General features: G+C 41.5%; 1 protein-coding gene across 1 annotated transcript in view; it reads left to right on the forward strand.

Annotated features, from left to right (window-relative positions):
• Window positions 1-22,560, forward strand: part of snx21 (sorting nexin family member 21) — a 40,991-nt gene extending 18,431 nt beyond the window's left edge. The window contains exons 3-4 of the mRNA XM_080205059.1: window positions 8,956-9,107; window positions 19,459-22,560. Of these exons, the coding sequence (XP_080061185.1) occupies window positions 8,956-9,107; window positions 19,459-20,130 (824 nt within the window). The 3' untranslated portion in view covers window positions 20,131-22,560. The remainder of the gene's footprint in view (window positions 1-8,955; window positions 9,108-19,458) is intronic.
• The last annotated feature ends 456 nt before the right edge of the window (window positions 22,561-23,016 follow it).

The raw sequence follows: 23,016 nt of genomic DNA on the forward strand, positions 1-23,016 counted from the left end.
GGTGAATGGGCCAGGAAATGGCAAATGGAATTTAATGTTGGCAAGTGTGAGGTGGTCCACTTTGGTAGGAATAATGGTAGGAAGGACTATTACTTATGGGGCGAAAAACTGCAGCAGGCGATGGTGCAGAGGGACCTCGGGGTCCTTGTGCATGAGTCGCAAAAACCCAGCTTGCAGGTGCAGCAGGTGGTCAGGAAGGCGAATGGGATGCTGGCCTTCATAGCGAGGGGGATTGAATATAAAAGTAGGGAGGTCTTGCTGTGGCTGTACAGGGAATTGGTGAGGCCGCAGCTGGAGTACTGTGTGCAGTTTTGGGCACCGCACCTGCGCAAAGATATTTTGGCCTTGGAGGGAGTGCAGAGGAGGTTTACTAGGCTGATACCGGAGTTGAGGGGGTTGAGCTATGAGGAGAGGCTGAATAAACTAGGCTTGTACTCGTTAGAGTTTAGAAGAATGAGGGGAGATCTCATTGAGACGTATAAGATGATGAAGGGATGGATAGGATAGAGGTGGAGAGACTCTTCCCGCTCAAAAAATACAGTAGGACTAGGGGGCACAGCCTCAGGATAAAGGGGGGGCGGTTTAGAACGGAGTTGAGGAGGAACTTCTTCACTCAAAGGGTGGTGAATCTCTGGAATTCTCTGCCCGTTGAAGTGGTGGAGGCTGCCTCGCTAAATATTTTTAAGACGCGGGTTGATGGGTTTTTGATAAGAGAGGGGATTAAGGGTTATGGGGAGAGGGCGGGAAAGTGGAACTGAGCCACGACAGATCAGCCATGATCTTATTGAATGGCGGGGCAGGCTCGAAGGGCTAGATCGCCTACTCCTGCTCCTATTTCTTATGTTCTTATGTGTTTTGGAGGGGTATATAAACCCTCTGGAGCAAGTCATCTTTGGGGAAGAATTGTTAGGTGTATGAAAAAGCATTAAGAAATACAAATCCCCAGGGCCACGTGGCATCTATCCCAGATTAATGAAGGAAAGAACAGAGGAAATTGCTGAACTCTAACAGAAATCTTTGTTTCCTCATTGACCACAGATGACGTCCCCAGTGGATTAAGGATAGCCACTGTTGTCCAGTTATTTAAGAAGGGTAGCAAGAGTATCTTGGATAATTATAGGCCAGTGAACTTGATGTTAGTGATTGTGAAATTGTTGAAGAAGATTCTTAGTGATGGGATCTGTACACATTTGGATCTGAATGGTCTTATTAGTGGAAGGCAATATGGTTTTGTGCAAGGGGGTCATGTCTCACTAATTTGATTGAATTTTTTGAGGAGGCGACAAAAATAATTGACGAGGGAAGGGCTGTGGATGTTGTCTACATGGACTTGAGTAAAACATTTGACAAGGTTCCTCAGGGCAAGTTGGCGCAAAAGATTGAATCATGTAGGATCAAGGGTGAACCAGCTCGATGGATTCAGAACTGGCTTGGCCATAAAAGACAGAAGGTAGCGATGGAAGCGTGTTTTTTTTGAATGGAGGTCTGTAACAGGAATCATTACTGGGACCTCTGTTGTTTGTAATGTATGTAAGCAACTTGGAAGAAAACACCACTGGTCTGATTAGCAAGTTTGCAAATGATACTAAGATTGCTGGAGTTGCGGAAGTGATGAAGATTGTCACAGAATCTACAGAGAAAGATAGGCTGGAAAATTGGGCGGAGAAATGACAGATGGAGTTTAATCTGGCAAATGCAAAGTGCTGCGTTTTGGTAGATCCAATTAAGGTGTGAGCTACAAAATAAATGGGAGAACCATCGGGAGCATAGACACACACAGTGATCTGGGAGTACAGAGCCACGGATCCTTACAAGTGGCAGCCCAGTTGGTGAAGAAAGCATATGGCATGCTTGCCTTCATTGACCAGGGCATCGAGTTGGCAAATTATGTTACAGTTATATAAAATGTTGGTTAGGCCACATTTAGATAACTGTATCCAATTCTGGTCGCCACACTACCAGAAGGATGTGGAGGCTTTAGCGGGAGTTCAGAAAAGGTTTACCAGGATGTTGCCTGGTTTGGAGGGTTATAGCTATGAGAAGAGATTGAATAAATTGGGATTGTTCTCGCAGGAAAGGAGAAGGCTGAGAGACAACCTGATAAAAGTTTATAAAATTATGAGGGGCGTAGATGAGGTGAACACTTGGAAGCTTTTTCCCATGGCAGAAATGATAGTTACAAGGGAGCACAAGTTCAAGGTAAGGGGAGAAAGGTTCGGTAGGTGGCACAGGTTAACACTGCTGCCTCACAGAGCAAGGGACCTGTGTTTGATTCCTGGCTTGGGTCACTGTCTGTGTGGAGTTTGCATGTTCTCCCCGTGTCTGTGTGGGTTTCCTCTGGGTGCTCCGGTTTCCACCCTATCCTGAAAGATGTGCTGGTTAGGTATATTGACCCAAACAGGCGCTGGACTGTAGTGGCTAGGAGAATTTCACAGTAACTTCATTGCAGTGTTAATGTAAGCCTTACTTGTGATGAAAAAATAAACTTAACTCCCCCCTCACATCTCTAACAAGTAAAGTTTACACCAAGGGCAGTGGGGGCCTGGAATGCAAGTGGGGCCAAGTGAGGTGGTTGAGGCAGACAAGTTAGTGACATTTAAGATTTATTTGGATAGACACATGGCAAGGTGGGGAATAGAGGGATACAGGCAGTTGGTCTAGGTAGGACAATGTGATCGGTGCAGACTTGGTGGGTTGAAGGGCATGTTCCAGTGCTGTAATGTTCTTTGTTGTTTGTTATCAAAAGTGCAAGGTAATCTCTCTTAGTGGATTCCCACCAGCTGAACTACAAGAGAGTGCTTGCATTTGATCAGCACTCCCTCAAGAACTCCAGATATCACAGCTCATGATAACTTTTTAGAAGTGATGTTCCTGATTCAATGTAGGGAAAGGTGGGGGCTAACTACTGCACAGCAAGGTCCCACAATGACAATACAATCAAATGTATCTTGGTACTGTTGTACGAGGGGCAAATATTGGCCAGGATATTGCAAAACTTCCATACTTTTTCAGGAACAATTTCATAGAATCCCTATGAGTGGGGTGCAGAAAGTACTGTGGAGACAAAGGAAATCAGAGATGGGCATTTCAAGTTGCTTTTTTACTCTACACAACAGGATCAGCAAAAAACAGTGATGAAGATCACCCACTTACTGTCTGGCTGGGGGGATGGAAAGAGAGGACAGAGAGATAAACAAGCCTGTAAAACAAAAAAAAGATGATGAGTGTTGCTGAAGCTGCTATTGAGGATGCTGGTTTTAGATTCATGAACAGATACTGAATATTGTATCCTATGCAGAATGTGGCCTGTTTTATTTTGGCCACTGTAAAATTAGCATGAATTAATTTTCCATATACGGTAATGATCGGTATTGTAATAACTGGAGGCAACTCAATGTGTTCCAACAACAAAAGGGATTTATTAAACCATGATAAATACATTACACAGTTGGTAGCTCAGTGTGTTTATACAAAAGGCAGCTGAGTGATGCAAAGCAACTTGTCTAGTTTGATCCCCGGCCTGGGCTGCATTAAATAATCTGAACCAGGGCATCTACTGGAGCATTACAGCTGGCCAATTTGGAGAGTTCCTACTCTAGATTGTGCGCTTGCGACCTTTGTTGAAGCGTGTGTACATGGGCATCGGTGAGGGCAGCACGAGGCACAGTTGTGATCCTCCCCTCCTCCACCACATTGCTGACGTTTGCTGCCAAAGCATGTATGAATGTCGTCAACTTGGCCAGGATACAAGAGAACAGGTCACGAATGTGGAACAATATCCCAACATCAGATAGCGAGTTCAGGAAGAGAGAGAAAAATGATTAGGAGTTTTTTTGGTTTAAAATATGCTGCATTATTGTATATTGAAGGTTCATGGCTAATGACTTTGGTTAAGTTTGAATCCTTTGTTTTGATGGTACAGCAATGTTATTTTATTTGTAGAGACCATCAATGACTGCTGGCCAAGCTAGAATTTGCAGTTTTGGTGCTTTTTTTTGCAGAAAGATATTAGGTTGTAGCAGAAAAAGGAAACAAGGCAACAAACAGTGTCAAAAAAGGTGAAGTGGTACAGGGTCTTGTGTTTTGCAACTCATCACTGATCTATGAAGTAGTGCAGATATATGAAGCGCCACTCAATATGTAACAGTGGTCTGCACAGTTTCCTCAGTCAAGGAGGAAGTCTTGCAGTAAGGAGGAAGTGGACTAATCTTCATGAAACTGATTTTAAATACTTGTTCCCAATAGTTGTGTTGTTATAAGATGCTGATTTGAGCAAATGGGGAGAATTTCTACTACAGTACAAATTTGGAACAAAATCCACCTGTATCATTTCTTTGCTGTTTATATTTACAGAAATAAGTCTGTTGAGGAGAGGGTGAAAGATTATAGAATCATAGAATCCCTCCAGTGAAGAAAGAGGCCATTCGGCCCATCGAGTCTACACCAACAACATTCCCACCCATCCCCATAACCCCACATATTTACTCTGTTAATCCCTCTGATACTAAGGGGCAATTTAGTATGACCAATCCACCTAAATCACATATCTTCAGACTGTGGGAGGAAACCAGAGCACCCTAAGGAAATCCACGCACACACACAGACTGTGCAAACTCCACAGAGTCACCCAAAGCTGGAATTGAACTTGGGTCCCTGGTGCTGCGAACCAGCAGTGATAACCACTGCACCACCATACCACCCATTTCAATGCGAAAACAATTTTCTTTACTAACGTTACTTTTGGTGCTGCTTACAGGCAGTTATCTACTTTCCTTTTGTCATTTAGCACGCAAGAAATAGAAGCAAAAGTAGGCCACCAGGCCCTTCAGGCCTGCTCTGCTATTCAATACAATCATGGCTAATCTAAATCTGTTTCTCTGTCATATGTCAGCAAGGAATTGTCATTTTTATTTTGTTTTTCACTGTCATAAATGTTATCAGACGTTCTTTAACATCTTTATATTTCTCAGTTATTTTCACATCGTGACTGTGACTGACTGGTGTTTTCAGGTGTGAGGGGTTCTCTTTCCTCTGAGTAAAGAGGTTTTCTGTTCAGGCATTTCTGCACTTTGTACTGACAGATTGGGTGCTGAGAGAATACTACTCTGTCTGAGCTCCTTTCTGCTTGCTCAGTTGGTTATGGGAGATTCCACAAACTGAAGAAGGCTAAAATTTCTCTTTCAACCAAAACAGATGATTTTGTCACTCAATAAAACACTGTTCCTGGGATTGTGTAGAAATTTGCTCATCTAACAGTGATTCCTTGACCAATTCTTTAGCCTAATATCTCCTTTGGGGACTTGATGTCAAATTTTGGCTGAAAGAAGTTGCAAAGCACCTTGGGACATCATATTACATTAATGAAGCTACATAAATGCAAGTTGTTGTTGACTTTAAAACTAATCTATTGATTTTAAAACACCTTGAGACGCGATGAGGCACAACATAAATTAAGCTTTTTATACACTTTGTTGGTTGTGATTACTTAAATGGAATCATACAATTTGTATCCGAATCAGGTTTGGTAAGTTTATTTGAACTTTGTCTTCTACATGAAAGAAATTTAAAGGAAAACCAGTGAAGGGCAGGATATTAGTTTGAAGGCGAATTGTGTGTGTATTTTTGGGGAAGGGAGTGGAGGAGTTGGTTAGTGACTGCTGTGAGGTTGGGAAATTTGGGTGAGCAGATTTCCTGAATTTCCTGTGGATTTTAAAAATGGAGCTCCTGCCCACAAGCAACCTGACAAGGTGGAGGTCTTTTGGGCGGGCAGTCTGCTTCACAAGGTCCCAAAGCCTATCAGAGCAGCAGAGTGAGAGAGATATCCAAAGATGAGCAAGTTCGGTGAATTGGCTATTCTGAATCCCGCTTATTGTCTAAGAATGTGTAGATGAGGTGGAATAGCCATAGTAAATGCACAGAATTACAGGGATAGGTGGGGCAGTGTGCCTGGGTAAGCCGCTCTTTTGGAGAGTCGGTGCAGACGCAATGGGCTAAAATGGCCTCCTTCTGCACTGCAGGGATTCTGTTTCTATTCAAGGTGGTTTCAGGATCCAAGCTGGGCTGGTTGATATGGCATGGGCCAATTCTGATCATTGGGAGGGATCTGGAATAGTCGGAAATTTGGTTGGGTGGCAGGGGTGTGGTGGTCTAATCATCGGGATGCTGGAACAGGGGGTTGAAGGCTGGGTGGGGGGGGGCACTGGAGGCTGGAGATGGAATGCTGCTGTTGTGTGTGGTAATTGCTGGTGGCTTGTTGTGTCTGGAAGAAATGTTTCTGCTCCTTTTATAATGCAAGCAGCATTATAAAGGCAATTACCTCATCTATACAAGTCTTGGGAAACTCAGCTGTTTAATGATAGAATAACTGTTAAAATTAAAGCACACAGCCTCGTAATAATATTTAAATGTCCACTCCTGTCCCTGCAAGTGGAATAGTTCCCTATTGCCTCGATTCATCTCTGTATAAACAAGAAGTGTGCTCAGGTGGCATCGGCTCAGTTCCAGATGTTTTGCATTTCAACCTCTGACACTCCTATTTTCAGAGTTGAGATCCAAGCCAGATTGGTCCTGCAGAGTTGTGACTTTGTGTGTGTTTGGCACAGATGTAACTTAGTTGTCATGTTTAAGTTGTTTTAACCTGAATATCTCTGCTAAAGGTAACTGCAAGAAAGATAACTGAAAGATTTTAGGAACTCTGTAGAAAAGTTCTTCTTGTGGTTTCCTGGGTGAATTTAGAGGCAAGGTTGTGGGGTGAAGTGTCACCAATGGCTACAAGTAGGAGTGCAGTGTGGTTGTTAATAGCAGCTAAAATTGCGCAAGAGCTGAGTGTGTGTGCATGGGTGAGTGAGGTTGGATTTGAGAGGGGAGGCACTAATCTGAGATATTTGTTGGTGTGGAATGACAGAGTGAGTAACTGGAACAGGAGGAGGGAGGATATAGGTGGGTGGGGCTGCAATTTGGGAGGTGGTGAGGATTAGTTGATACTCGTGGAGTAGTAGAATGATAGGTGGAACATAGTTCTTCTGGGGAAGAATCTGCACTGTTGGGTGAAAAATAGAAAGTGAAATAAATGGAAAATTAAGATGCCCAGTAAAATGCAGAGCTTGCAGAGAAAACAATTTTCAAGGGATTTGAAGGTGATGGGGTAAAGCTATGTCTAAGAATAAGCAATTTATTTATAATCTTGTCAAAAACAGGAGATCTGCCATTTCATCCAGGCCTTTAATAACCTGGCACTTGAATTTTAATGTAATGACCTCAGCAATTTATAAGCAAGTATAATTAGCTGGATTCCCTCAAAGAATGTTCGGACAGTAGCCTTGAAAGGACCAGGCCTTTTTAGCAGTAAACACGAGAACTGTTCTCCTGATCATAGACTGCACACCACCATTGCCACAGGACGTCTGTCAGTAGTTTATTGAAAGGGAAAATATTTACTCTACAGATAAACAGAAGCTTATTGATTGACTAGAAGCCTGTCAGTGGCTTGTCATATTGATCGCTGTGCTGAGGAAAATGCTCTTAGTTAGCATTCGTGGCTGGTGAATCAGTAAAGCTGTTGTGTGAGTGCAGGCCAACATCCTTCCCTGTCCTGCATATAGACAGAAATAAAATGTATTATAGGACTTGAAAGAACATGCTATGCTGGCACAAAGGGCAGTAAATTCTCTGCTATGTCCTCATTCTCATTGTGACCATTTCTTTTCTCTTGATTTTTAATAAACTAAAGGATTTTATTCTGTCACATGAAAGAATATTCCTTTTTTTCGATATTGAAGTGACTGTTCCTGTAATAGAACGATCGCTTTCCATTCACTACCAATTCTTGTTTCTCTTCTATGTTTGATCCTGATCACCGTACAGGAACAAACATTTTAGCAAAATGAAATCCCAGAGTAGTGGTTCCTGTTTGTTAACAAAACAGGAATTGACTGGGAGCTCTGAAAAATGTTAAAGTTATCATTTGTCAAAGGTTTAACTGAGTCATAATGACCCCACAAAAGTTCTAACTTCTGCTGCATTATAAATGTTGATAGTTATATTTTCTCCCTCCCCTCATTTCTCCTCTGTTAATGGAATGAGAGTGTCAGTAGCAACATGGATACAGAATTGGCTCAACAGGAAACAGAGTGCAGTGGTTAATGGATGTTTTATGTGATGGAGTTGAGTTCCCCAGAAACCGTCAGAAGATATGGTTAGCGAAAGGAAATTGGCTGAGTGGCACAGTGTGATGTGATATGTGTGATGGAGCCCAAACTATTTAGGTTTGCCAGGGCTAAAAAGGGAATACAGCAATGACAGCCCATTTTGGCAAAGTGTTGAGTTCAATCCCTTGTCCCAACCTGAGCCCACCCAACCCCCAGGATCCCTGAGGGACCCTTCCTCTGCAGTCTGGCATCAGCAGAGGGATAAATGGCCACTGGACCTTACTACTTGAGCTCCCACAGAGCCCAAGGCTCCAGGCCAGTGTGAACATGCCAGGGTGCCCGGGACAGTACACTGTTGGCACTGCCAAAGTGAATGGTCTGAAAGCAGCTGAGTGGGGCATCTGATGTGAATAGGGGATCTGAGCCAAGGTGTGTGGGGCAGGGGATACCCATTATTTGTCGATTGGGGGAAGGATGCTCCTCCTTGGTGAGGGGGTGGTGGTGCTTCCCTTGTCAGTGTAGGGGCCACCACTTATGGGAGGGGGGGGTGGGGGGTGGTGGGTGGTCTTGTCTCCAAGCACAGAGATTGGGTTGCTATTTAAATCCCACGTGATACATGCTGCTATTGCAGCATGTATCACGTGGGGACTTAGTCCCAATTCAGGAGAATCCTGGTCAAATTTCAACAATACGGATAGAAAGTGACAACAATAGGTTACTTACCCAAGTCCAGAGCTATAACTATATCATCTATTGTAATGATTTTTTGGGGACTGCAACAATGCCATTCATTTTATGTATTTTATAGAATGTCCCTTGGGTGAGTTGAAACCCAGCAACGTGCTCACTGCACAGCTCCAGGAAAACTGGAAGAAATCTAGAGGGAATGTCATCGCAGAGAAGCTGATTTTTGAGGTCACGAGTGCCAATGTCATCCATGACTCATCCTCCAAATATGTGGTGAGTGTTTATTATTGAGGAGCTTGGTCTTTTGTTGAACAGATTTATCTTATTGTTCTCTTGAGTGGTAAGTGTTTGTCTCAAAAGTTGCACCTTATTGTTACACACTAATAGTTGAGGTGAATAACAAAAACATGGGGAAGAAAGAAACAGAAGGAGGTATTATTAGGCTGACAAGAGGCAAGTAGGTTAAAGCTAACATAGAGACTTTGTATTGGCATAGACCAATTAGGCTGAATGGCCTGTTCCTGTTCTGAATCTTAAATTTTACATCACTACAAATCCTCTGATCTTTAACCTAGAATCCATTAATAAAAGCCTTAAGATGCACAACATCTAAGAACATAAGAACATAAGAAATAGGAGCAAGAGTAGGCCATCTAGCCCTTTGACCCTGCCCCGCCATTCAATAAGATCATGGCTGATCTGTCGTGGCTCAGTTCCACTTTCCCACCCTCTCCCCATAACCCTTAATTCCCTTGTCTATCAAAAACCTATCTACCCGCGTCTTAAATATATTTAGCGAGGCAGCCTCCACCACTTCAACGGGCAGAGAATTCCAGAGATTCACCACCCTTTGAGTGAAGAAGTTCCTCCTCAACTCTGTTCTAAACTGCACCCCCCCCCCCTTATCTTGAGGCTGTGCCCTCTAGTCCTACTGTCCTTTCTGAGCAGGAAGAGCCTCTCCACCTCTATCCTATCCATCCCATTCATCATCTTATATGTCTCAATGAGATCTCCCCTCATTCTTCTAAACTCTAACGAGTACAAGCCTAGTTTATTCAGCCTCTCCTCATAGCTCAACCCCCTCAACTCTGGTATCAGCCTAGTGAACCTCCTCTGCACTCCCTCCAAGGCCAAAATATCCTTGCGTAAGTGCGGCGACCAAAACTGCACACAGTACTCCAGCTGTGGCCTCACCAGTGCCCTGTACAGTTGCGGCAAGACCTCCCTACTCTTATATTCAATCGCTCTTGCTATGAAGGCCAGCATCCCATTTGCCTTCCTGACCACCTGCTGCACCTGCAGGCTGGGTTTTTGCGACTCATGCACAAGGACCCCGAGGTCCCTCTGCACCGTTGCATGCTGCAGTTTTTCGCCATGTAAGTAATAATCCTTCCTACCATTATTCCTACCAAAGTGGACAACTTCACACTTGCCAACATTAAATTCCATTTGCCAGTTCCTGGCCCACTCGCCCAGCCTATCTAGATCCATCTGCAGACTTTCCACACCCTCCGCACAATTTGCCATTCCACCAATCTTGGTGTCATCAGCAAATTTTGACACCATACACTCGGTTCCCTCCTCCAGATCATCTATATAAATGGTAAATAGCTGAGGCCCCGGCGCCGATCCCTGGGGCACTCCACTAGTCACCAACCGCCAATTCGAATAGCACCCATTGACCCCACTGTCTGCCTCCTATTTGACAACCAATCCCCTATCCACGCTAACACCCTATCCCCAACTCCATGCCCCCTAACCTTCTGTAATAACCTCTTGTGCGGCACCTTATCAAACACCATTTGAAAATCAAGAAACACCACATCCACCAGCTCTCTTCTATCCACTGCCCTGGACACATCCTCATAGAACTCCAATAAATTCGTCTGAACTTAGTTTGCTTGCCACTCATTAAGTTTAACTAAGACATCACCGTAAGATGTAGGAGCAGAGGTAGGGCATTCAGTTCATTGAGTCTGCTCCACCATTCAATGGGATCGTGACTGATCTGATAATTCTCAACTCTACATTCCTGCCTTATCTCCATAACTCTTGATTCCCTTACTGATTAAAAATCTGTCTATTCAGCCTTCAACATACTTAATGATTTAGTCTATAGAGCTCTCAGTGATGAGGAACTCCACAAATTCACTACCTTCGAAGAGAAGAAATTCCTCCTCATCTCTGTCTTAAATGGCTGACCCCTTACTCTGATTTTATGCCCTCTGGACTTGGACTCTCCTGTAAGAGGAGACAACCTCTCAATATCTACCCTATCAAGCCCCTGAGAATTCTGTATGTCTGTTTGATTCTTCTAAACTCCAATGGATACAGACTTAAACTCCTCATCTCTCCTCAAAAGAAAATCCCTGCATATCTGGGTTTAAGCAAGTAAACCTTCTCTGGACTGTCTCCCAATCCAGCATTTGTTCCTTTAAATAAGGGACCAACCCAGGTATCTTTGAACTGGAAGCTGGCAGCTGTCCTGCTCACTAGCACCACTGTAACTTAGTTTCTTGACCTGAGTGAATAGGAACTGAAACATGTTTTCGCAAACTCATTGGGGTTCAGCCTGAATCTGAATGAATGGTTGTGTAATCATTTACATTGGAATGGAATATATGTGCATGTGGTGTTTGTTCATTTAACTGTTGCTGCTCATTATAATGGTAATTCTCACACACATATTCAAGCACAGTGGAGTATTTGTATTTGGTAATCCACATATTCTCATTCAGTATTAGTAGCTGCACCAATCTCCTTTGATAGTGGCACCAATACTGCTGGTTTAAAGCAAACCTGGCTTTGTGAAAATGTGTTCTCATATTTTCTGTGAGGGAGTAGAAGCATGATGTGCTGTTTATTGATTTGGCAAAGTGAAATGATTGTGTATTTGCATGTATTTCTCGTCTTTTGTCTCCTGAGCAAACAAAAGGAGCTTTGCCAGACGTGGACTTTAGTGAAGGTTCTGCCATCATTTTCATTTATATTTTCAAAACAGCAGCTAAAGGTGGCATTTGCCCTTCAAATTTCATTCAGGGACTTGCTCATGAATTACATAAACTACAAGAAAATCAGATTTAAACTTTTAATTAACTAATGATCCTAAGCAGAAATATCTTAGAAACAGATGTAATGATGCTGCCAAATGGAGTCTATTTTATCCTTCTTAAAATTCAGATTACAGGCACATTCTTATTTAAAAAAAAACTGAAGTTTTGAAACCTTGTATAACTAGAGTGTGAGCGGTGTGTGAGCTAACATGTTTTCTATGAATCACCCACCAGTTATGTAGGTAACTTGTTTTAAAGAATCTGTTCATTCACAGAGTGTTGTAATCTGTAATTATAGATGGAGCAATTTCCCGTGTCAAAGTTTTTTGTAGAGATCTAGGCAACAGTACAAGGTGTTTGTTGGGCCACAAAAGGCTGTTACATAATGCTGTATCAGTTCAGCCTCCCTTCAAACATACAAATGGGCTTCCTGCAGTTTCTAATGGTACTAGATTTGTTCATTAAGGCAGAAAGGAAAATGCTAGGGAGTGGCTATACAACATTACTTTAAATGACTCATTGCCAATCTGCAGTTCCAAGTCTGGAGCAGCCTAAAAAAGGATGACTGCCAATAGTACCACTCATTCAGGACTTCCAAGATTCCAGAAGTGACATAGAGGCTATTTATAGTAAACTAGAAAAATCTATTAAAAGATAAAAATAACTAATCAGAGGTAAGTGTTCATAAAAAGATTTTAATGTCATACAGGACCAGTTTATACCCCTAAGAGGCAAGAGTTCTATTTGTGAAAAAAAAGCAACCAGGGACAATATAAATTCAAAGAACAAACAGAAAAAAATGCACAAAATAGCGCAAACACTGGTGAAAGGGAATGTGTAAAAAAACAGCAAAATGTGACAAACAGTAAGAATGACAAAAAAAGAGCAGCAATAGAAACTTGCAAGGGATGTCAAAATCAACACAATTGTTTTAAACTTCCAGTAGGTTGAAATGCTTGAGTCTATCATCAAGGAAGAAATAGCAAGACATCTGGATACAAATTGTTCCATTGGAAAGATGCAGCATGGGTTCATGAAGGGCAGGTCATGTTTGACTAATTTGGTGGAATTCTTTGAGAATATTACATGCACAGTGGACAATGGGGAACATGTGGATGTGGTGCATCTGGATTTCCAGAAGGCATTTGACAAGATGCCGCACCAAAGGCTGCTGCATAAGGTAAAGATGCACGGTGTTACGTATTAGCATAGATAGAGGATTGGTTAACTAACAAAAAGCAAAGAGTGGGGGTAAAAGGGTGTTCCGGTTGGCGATCAGTGACTAGTGCCTCAGAGATCAGTGTCGGGACTGCAATTGTTTACGATTTACATCGATGATTTGGAGTTGGGGACCAAGTGTAGTGTGCCAAAATTCACACGTGACGCTAAGACGAGTGGCAGAACAAAGTGTGCAGAGGATGCCGGAAGTCTGCAAAGAGATATAGATGGTCTGAATGGGCAAGGGTTGGCAGATGGAGTACAATGTTGGTAAATGTGAAGTCATCCATTTTGGTAGAAATAACAACAAAATGGAATGTAATTTAAATGGTAAAAAATTGCAGCATGCTGCTGTGCAGAGGGACCTGGGTGTCCTTGTGCATGAATCATATAAAGTTGGTTTGCAGGTGCAGCAGGTAATTAAGAAGACAAATGGAATTTTGTCCTTCGTTGTTAGAGGGATGGAGTTCAAAAACAGAGAGGTTATGTTGCAGCTGTATAAGAACCTGGTGAAGTCACACTTAAGAGTACTGTGTGCATTTTTGATCTCCTTACTTGAGAAAGGGTATACTGGCACAGGAGGGGGTGCAGAGGAGATTCATTAGGTTGATTCTGGAATTGAGAGAGTTGGTTTATAAGGAAAGACTAAGTAGACTCATTGGAATTCAGAAGAATGAGGGGAGATCTTATCAAAACATACAAGATTACGAAGGGAATAAATAAGATGGAAGCAGGTGAAACTAGAACTAGGGGGCATGGCCACAAAATAAGGGGGAGCAGATTTAGGACTCAGTTGAGGAGGAACTTCTTCACCCAAAGGGTCATGAATCTGTGAAACTCCCTGCCCAGTAGAGCAGGTGAGGCTACCTCATTAAATGTTTTTAAGGCAAGGATAGATACATTTTTGAATAGTAAAGGAATGAAGGGCTATGGTGAATGGGTGGGTAAGTGGAGCTGAGTCCACGAAAAAATCAGCCATGGTTTTATTGAATGACGAAGCAGGCTTGAAGGGCCAGATGGCCTACTCCTGCTCCTAGTTCTTATAGGAAAAAGTGGATGTTGAGAGCAATATACACTTAATAAAAAGTGACAATGGTAATGTTGCAATGATACTAAAGAATGATACCTTCCCTGGACTGATTGGTTCTATACCAAGGCATTAAAGGAAGTAGTTGAGAACATTGCAGATGCCCTAATTATAATCTGCTAAAATTCTGGCTAATCGTGAACCATTCCTTTAGATCAGAAAATTGCACATGCCACTCCACCACTGAAGGAAGGCTAGAGAGAAAACCAGGAAATTATTGGACAGTTAGCCTAGCATCTGTTGTTGGGAAATTACTCAAGTCTATTATTACCTCTAGAATGAATGATCATTTTGAAAATTTTCAGCTGCCCAGGGAAAGCCAGCATAAATTTGTAAAAGGTAGGTCATGTCTGATGAACCTGATTGACATTTTTGAAGAGGAGACTTCAGTAGTTGGCATGTGTTATATGTTTAAGTGGTTGCATGATTGCTTTAATAGCCAGTCAGATGACTTGATGGTGATGTTCTTGGGGTGTTTCACATGCTCCGGTTTTTAGTTTTGCATGCAAACCACATGTTTTACTTTTTTAAAACCCACAACCCCTAGCATAGTTATGTCATTACAGCATGAAAATGTTTATAAATGTTATTTTTATGGATTACCAGAAGCCCTCAGAAGAGATGGTTAGCTAAAGTTGAAACTGTTGAACATTAGGCAGATTATTGACCTGGTTAGGAAATTGGCTGAGTGGTATGATTGGTGGTTTGTGTGATGGGGCCCAAACTGTTCATAGTAATTATTAATGACCTGGATGATGGGAAAGAGATCCATATTTCCAAGTTTTTCAGTGGGACAAACATAGGTGGTAAGGTGAGGGGGGTAGTTGGAAGTGTAATATTAGAGAGATACTAATGGAATGAGCAAAACTGTGCTGAATGAATTTCAATGTAAGTATGAGGTTATCTACTTGAGAACATAAAATGGATCAGAGTACTTTCTTAATGGTGAAAAAGGTTAAAGTAAGGATTTGGTGCATGAGAAAGGGATTGATTCCTTTAGTTTCAACATATTACAGGAATGGTAGGGCATGGACTTTGTTTCTTTGTTTCCTCTGTTGTCAGTTCCTGGTCATGGAAGGAACATTTTTTTGCAGTGGTACTCCAACTGGATTAAAGAATGTACACTTTCTAATTTTACACTTCCAACTACCCTGTTTACCTTGCCACCTATCTTTGTGTCATTGGCAAACTTGGAAACATAGATCTTTATCCCATCATTCAAATCATTAATAAATATAAGAGAAGCAGAGTGAAAACCTAGGTTAAAGAGAAGCTGTAGAACGTGTTTCATCCTTGCACATTCACTAGGGAGCAGACTGATTCATGCGCAGTCAGACCTATTCATACTCTTGAGACCATATGAGATCTGAATAAAGGGAAAATACAAGGTCACACATCACCAATATCAGACCATGTGTCAAGTGGAAAGGCTGCTTTTTGATAGGAGAACAGGCTGTGCTGGCGACGACAGATCCTGTGTTATTTTTCTCTGAGAAGTGCAGGAGCCTCAATAACAGCACAGATCCCAGTACAGAGTGTACATCTCTAATCCAATTGTAGTCCATTCCAAAAAGATGTTTGTTCCATTGATTCATTTAACACAGTGCATACTTAACCAGCATTATCAGAACACTGAATATTCGTAACTTTGTTGCGTTTCAGGATTTCTGACAAATACACTACAAAAAGATCTTGATAGGATATGTTACTGTTAAGTTAAAATTTAGCTCATAACGGGGTTAAGTTCAGAAAAGAAAAACAGGTTGGGACAAAGCAGTGTTACGTGTGTTCATCAGCTCTCCTGATGGCTCTTCTGTGCTTCAGTACCTGATTTCCCCCTCTCATAATTAGACACAGTGATCAGTCTGATCTAATGAAAGCTCTGAGCATTTTGATTAAGACTGCCTGTCACTTATATTTTACATTTTTGACTATGTAATTCAACATTCTATTGCCTTTGTTGAATGCCACTCTGCAAAACTTGAGTATGGAGCTCACTAAGACTCGTGGGTCTCTGTCAATCTCGTCCTTGGCTATTCCAACTCATTCGCTATTTCTACAAGATTTCCTTATTTTTGCCCATATTTTGACCATTTCAATTTTCTACTTAGATTGGTGTCTTCTGCAAATTGGACTGATCATTATTGATTTTTACTGACACCCGGAAGGCTGGAAAAATCCCAGGTTGGATCAGCTCCTCAATCTGGTCCCATCCCAAGACAGTAGCCAATTTCTATTACCAAAGGCCCTTCAAAAGGATCTTTTACCATGCTACCAGCATCTTGTCAATGGCAGGCCCTGACCAGCTACAAAGAGGCACATCTCAGCAGCAGCCTTGGCCAAAAAGGGCACACAGCCGACTTGGCCCCAGTTATGTCCCTGGAGAGATTTCTCTTCCAATCCTTGACTCTGAGATCTCAAGGTTCCCTGCAATTCTACTGTGCACCTTGGCACTAGTGCTGAGGCGGTGTCTAAAGGGAGGGATCTGAAATTGGAGGGGCCTGGAGGGGTGTGGCTGAGAGGGGCAGGGTCAGGGTGAGCTGGAAGTCTGGGGTCAGTTCTGGGCTGCCTTATTGAAGAGGGAGGGAGGCCCATTGTCGCTTTGCCTATAATCAATTGCAGGAAATGGGAGCAAAACTAATCTGGGCAGCAAGGCTGATATTTTTAGGCAGTGAGGCTTGTGATTGACCCTGGGCCTCGCAGTTGTTGGGGGGTGGGGGTAGTGGTAGGCGTGCTGGGTTGACACTGACTGCAGCAGCAGAGGCCTGATAGATCTCTCTCTCTGTCAGACCTTTGCTGTCAGAATTGCCCATGTGCAGCCATAAAGTTCTGCACATTTGCAATAGCTTCCTCTGCTGGCTGGTGAGTTGATCAAGCTGGCTTGTGAGTTCAGCTCCACCCACTCCCTGTAGTAGCTAGAAACAATCTAATCCATTTCATCATGCACTAATTGCATAAGATTGGGAGTAAAATCTCATTGAAAAAAACATCTGCAACTCTCCCCTTTTCACTCCAGCTCGACCCTTAGACTTTTTCCTGTCAAATCCCACCCATAATTGTCAACAGTTTTATGGAAGGAACAAAGAAGAGATGTTGCCAAGAATGAATAATCATATACAATATGGTAGCTATGAACTGACCTTTACTTATAATCTTTAATAAGTGTTATACTATGTCATTATTACTAGACCTATTCTCACTGGGTATCCCATGTGGCCTCTTATACCGATCCTGAGCAGAAAACTATACTCTATGAACTGGTGTTTCCAAGTTTGGACATCCTTTCAATTAACATCAACATGGAGGGGCAGGGGAAGGGAGGGTTAGAATGGGGAAGAAGGGTTGGAAGGCATGTGGGGAGGCAGAAAGAGGATGAGGGTAGGTACAATTTTAGGGGGATGCTCCTGTCTACCTCCGACTCTTTCACCAACCTTTGGTGAAAAAATGGCCTTCTCATCTGCCTTTTGATGCCCAGCATATTATGGCAGTGGAGGAGGACTGAGGTCCTCAATTGAGCTGTTAAGGACCCTGGCAGGTCTAAGAGTTGGCGACCTGGTGGGTATCTTATCCCATATCCCCCCTCTGTATATTACCTGGATAGGATCAGGGATGAAGGGGAAGGCATGAAAGTTGAAGGTAATCTTTCTACATGCTCCTCACTGAAAACATTGCCGCTGGGTGCTATGTGGAGTGGGGGTGGGGGATGGGGGGTGGTCTGTAAAGCTCCTCCACTGCCCCCCTTGCCCTTCCCAAGCTATAGATGTAGTTTAAAAGCACTATTAGTTCCAACACTAATCTTTAGTGTATCCCACTGAGTACCAGCCTCACCAGTACCCCTAATCTAATAATTAGTCTTTGCAAGGAGGTATAATGGTATTGTCATTGGTATAGTAATCCAGACACCCAGGATAATGCTCTGGGGATCCAGGTCAAATCCCACCATTGTAGATAGCTAAAGTTGAAGTCAATAGAAATCTGGAATTAGAAGGCTAACAATGACCATGAAAGCGTTTTTGTTGTAAAAACCACGAACATCCTTTAGGGAAGAAAATCTGTCACTGGTTGACTCTTGAACTGAGTGCTTTGCTAGGCTGTTTAAGAGCAATTAGAGATGGGCAATTAATGCAGGCCCAGCTGGCAATGCTCACATCCCATAAACAAAAAAAACACTGCCCACTGTTTTCCACTCTTCAGGTTTTTTTTCAGCTGAATGGGAAACCTTTCTCATCGGAAGTCAATTAAATGTCTTTTGGGAAGTCTAAATTCACAGTATATTAAAATTTACCACAGTTGACTTGGGTTGTCATTTCCTCAGTGGAATCAGAGGTCGGGCTGTGAGAATCTTTCTGTTCAGCTGCCGCCTTCACTGCTGTTCATTCTGATGATCTGTTCCATTATTTGATATTGGATGGGAGTAAAACTAATGAATCTGAGTTTCCCATACCTGCTTTGTTCCCCTTTTTGAAAATGGACATCACACTATTAGCCTGTTACCAGTCAACAGGTCCACAATGTTTAAATTCAAACATTTTTCCTTTGTGTCTGAAATTGAAAATTTTGATTGTAAACAGCATAAACTGTTCTTCCCTGTGTCGAAATAGTGACAAACTCCTGAATCAACATTAAACCACATTAAAAACATATTAGTTTATAGCTATAAAGCCTGATGTGCCTTAAGTACCTGGTTGCACTTTGATAATATCAAATGCTTGAGGGAATTAATTGGAATCCAGCTGCAGTGATGAAAAAGGAGAACAGCTTGTGTTTATAAAGTGCTTTCTTGACTCCATGATATTCCAAAATGCTTAACAACCAATGAAGTACTTTTGTAACATGTCATGTTTGGCATGGAACTTGGCAGTCAATTTTCAGACAGCAGGGCCCAATATAAGGCAGTGCAATATTGACCACATAATCTGAGCTATTGATTGAAGGATAAACGTTGGCCAGGACACCAGGGAGAATTCACCTTCAAGCAGTAGCCTGGAACCTCTTCCATCTACCTGAAGGTCTTGACTTAATGCATCATCATGAAAACTGTACAGATAACACTCAGTGCTGCACTACAATGTCAGCATAGATTCTGTGTGCAAGTCCATGGAGTGAGATTTGGACTAACTCCAAAGCCATAGTGACACTGATAGCAGTGAGTGATCATAGTTGGTGTGTGCTGGGGACAAGCATTGCAAATACATTGTTCATTGATAAAGATTGTAGCATGTGCCTTTTAAAAATACAGTTAACAAATATCCTCCCTTTCCCACAGGCTTACACCATACATGTGATAAAGTCAGGCAGCTTTGATGATAACAAGGCACTGATTATTCGGCGTTACACGGATTTTGCAAAATTGAACGAGAAACTCCACAAACACTTCAAAGAGGAGATGAGCAACGTGGTGTTTCCAAAGAAGATAATCCGGAGGAACTTCACACATGAAACCATAGCCAAACGCAGCCGGGCATTTGAACAGTATCTGCAGCATATCCACTCAATTGCAGATATTCGCAGGTCCAAGGTTTTCCTGGAGTTTTTTTATTTTCGAGATTTAAAAGCGGGCCAGGGATTATTGCGTGGGGGTATGTGTGAGGAGGCTATGCAGACGCTGATCAATGCTCTTCACCTACAGCAAAAGCTGTGCTCTTGGGATACTGAGCACTTACTTTTCACTCAAGCTTCTATTTCTGTTTGTTACCAAGAACTGGATCGCTTGGAAGAGGCCCAGGCTTACTGTGAACAGGCCTTACAGACAATAGACAACCAGGAAAATCATCCATTACTAGTGCCTTTACTTCATTCCAATATCAGGCTGTCCTGGAAAATAGCTAAAGACAAACGTGAGTCTGAAGCCAAACTCCAGCAAGTCCAAGAAGCTGGGATAGATGTTTCAAACCAACCTAGTCTTAAAGAACATCTTATTAAAGATTTTGTAGAGTGAATCAGACACAACTTGATGCTTAATGAGGGATGGAGGGGGCTCTTCTGGGAAATCTTTTAGCAGTTTTATTAAAATGTACAGTTTCATATCTGCAGGAATGTTAAAAAGAACCAAAGTTTAGTCAAACAAGCTCTACTTTCTTGTGTACTGTATGCAGCATCTTTGATTAGTATCACAGAAAATAGCTCTCCTGATGCTGGGAAAGATGTAATTATAATGTAATCTAGTTGATGTAAAACAGTGTGCAGTGCATCCTAAATGAAAAATTTACTGGTGACTTACTCTATAATAACGTGATTCTAATCTTAATCTCTCCTGATTCAAAGGACACATTTGGCAGAAAACAGGCTGATGTTAATGTAATATGATGTCTATGTTCTTTAGAATCTAAACATTAAATTGCAATTTGGGGTGAATTCCTGATATAAAACTTCTGAACTATTGCAATATTCATCTTGGGAGCTATTCAGTAACATATATTGCATCTCTTTTGCAGTGATGTGTTGTTTGTAGGTCCATTTATTGATGTGCTTTATATCTAAACTTTGCTTCTAATTCTCAAGTTGTTGTACATTCTTTGTTCTGCATAATGAACTATTCCAGGGTATAATATTTCTACTGTGTTTAACTGGGTTGGCTGGGCAGTGGGGACAGCAGAATATGACTTTGGAAGCTTTTATTCCAAGAGGAAGAAAATACATTCAGGTTTTGGTACTAAGCAGTATTGATTTAGGGTGACACCAGGTTTCATTTCCCAAGTGATCTCAGTTGGGGCTGTAAATTGGCCTTCTTGTTAACTGTAAACATTTAATAAGGAGAGGATTGGCCTCTGTTGATATCCTCATTACTGAAATAGCCTGACAACATGGGTTAGGCTCACCTGAAAATAGTGTCCCTTGAGTGAAGTAATGAAAAGCTGCTTTAGCCTGCAGAGCTACAGCCCCAACATGAGATGTTAGCTTTCAGGGAAATTGAATGTGAAAGTGCTTTTGCAGCTTATTTCAGTTGACCCTGACCAATATGAATTACAACTTGTGTAGTGAAGACAGCTTCCTGCATGTTTAAATATGTACAGCTGTAGAGGCAGAAAGACAGAATACTCTCCACAGTGAAAGAACCAACAGTGACTGTAAAAGGAGCAGTTTAGACACCATGCATCCCACTGCCAAACCTGAACTTTCAATCAATAGAATAATCAAAGGTTTTTTATGGCAAGCATATGACATTTTTAATATGGAGATATTAGTTTGTGTTTACAGTGAGGCCAGTCAATTAAATGATGAAAGATAATTTGTAAATTTGTATATTAAGTATTTATATTTGTATTCTAGCTTCCTTTTATTGCTAACGTAGTATAACCTGTGGTGGACTGACTTTTTTACAATTTTTTTGCTCTCCCAAACATTTTCTGTCCTACAATTCCACTTCGTACGCCAACTACATTTTGTGCTGCCAGTTTTGTTTCATCTGGATGGATTTCCTGTTTAAGATGACTGTGTAAAATGCCCACATCCAGTTTCAGCAGGAAACCTGACTTAACAATTTTGATGTGTTTCTGAAAACTCTACTGCTTCAAACAAATGCAAACATTCAACAAAATTTCAGTGAAGAGCTGGAATTAAAAATGTCAACTGCACTGAAACCCAGGGGAATTCTCCTGGCTGACATTTATCCATCACCCAGCAATAAAAATAGGTGATTATCAATTTTTTTCAGTGTTTGCAGTATGTTTTTGTGAGCAAAATCACTTGTGTTTCCCTACATTAAGTATTTGAGACACTTCTTGAGTGGGCAAGAAGTGATATGAATGCGCATTATTTCTATCTATACTCAAGACATATTTTGGGTTTCTTGGACACTTAAGGACATGTATGCTTTCCTATCTGCCTTTAGCTTTTACCAAACATTTTAAAGTATTATACTAGGGCTTGTCACACCTATCTCTATGTTAAAGGAAATGAATAATGTTGGGAACTATGTTTGAAATGCACTTTAGTGATTTTTAAATAGTCTCAAATGTAGTAGATTTTAATGATTCATACAAAAATCTGAAGTATTTTGCTATATTAGAAAATGAATCAACAATTACAATTCTCTTTTCATTAAATAAGGAAGTGTGTGTCAGAGCCAATCGGAATACTTTAGAAAAGGCTGGTGAATGCAGAGTTAAGGTGCAAACTGGAAATGCCTCATAGGGTGTTGGTTGATTTTCATATCCTTGGTGTTAACTGTTTTGTTTGGTGTTTTTCTGTGACTGAATACCCTGTATTTTTGTCATTTAATTAAGTTGTCCACTTAGTTTTGTATTCCACAACTGTCTCTGATATATCTGCATTTTGTATAGTGTTGTGTATATATAAAACTGTTAAATGTCTGTACGGTGCTTTGTGTAAGAGGTGGCAAAAATAAAGGAAAGGAAAAAAGTTTCTAGTTATTTGACACAAGAATTAACATTTAATTTAAATTTGACTGGCTCTATAGTGCAGACATTAAGATAAATCAGGGATCATTTGTTCCAGCTGTTAATGCAGAATTTGGCAGTTACCTCAGCATCACAATTATTAAATCTTATCCCATTCTCACCATTTTAAAAACATCTCTATTCAATCAGCATGCAATTGTTAACATTCTGGGTTTGAGAGAATAGAGACAGGGCAAATATTGCAGTGCAGAAATTCTAATTTCTAACTCCAAAGGAAAATGTTGGGGAGGAAGATTTGTCAACAACAACTGATGAGCCAAAGTTTGTGCCAGATATAAGATAACCACAAAAGATGGATGTTTAGTGCTAATCCACCCTGAATGGAAATGGCTGTGGAAAGATCTGCAGTGCTAGGAGAATGAGCAGAGGCCTGCAATTAATTAGATAACTCTTTCAAAGAGCTG

This window comes from Carcharhinus amblyrhynchos, chromosome 16, assembly GCF_965287045.1.
Source record: "Carcharhinus amblyrhynchos chromosome 16, sCarAmb.v2.hapA, whole genome shotgun sequence".
In the NCBI taxonomy this organism is placed as follows: Eukaryota; Metazoa; Chordata; class Chondrichthyes; order Carcharhiniformes; family Carcharhinidae; genus Carcharhinus; species Carcharhinus amblyrhynchos.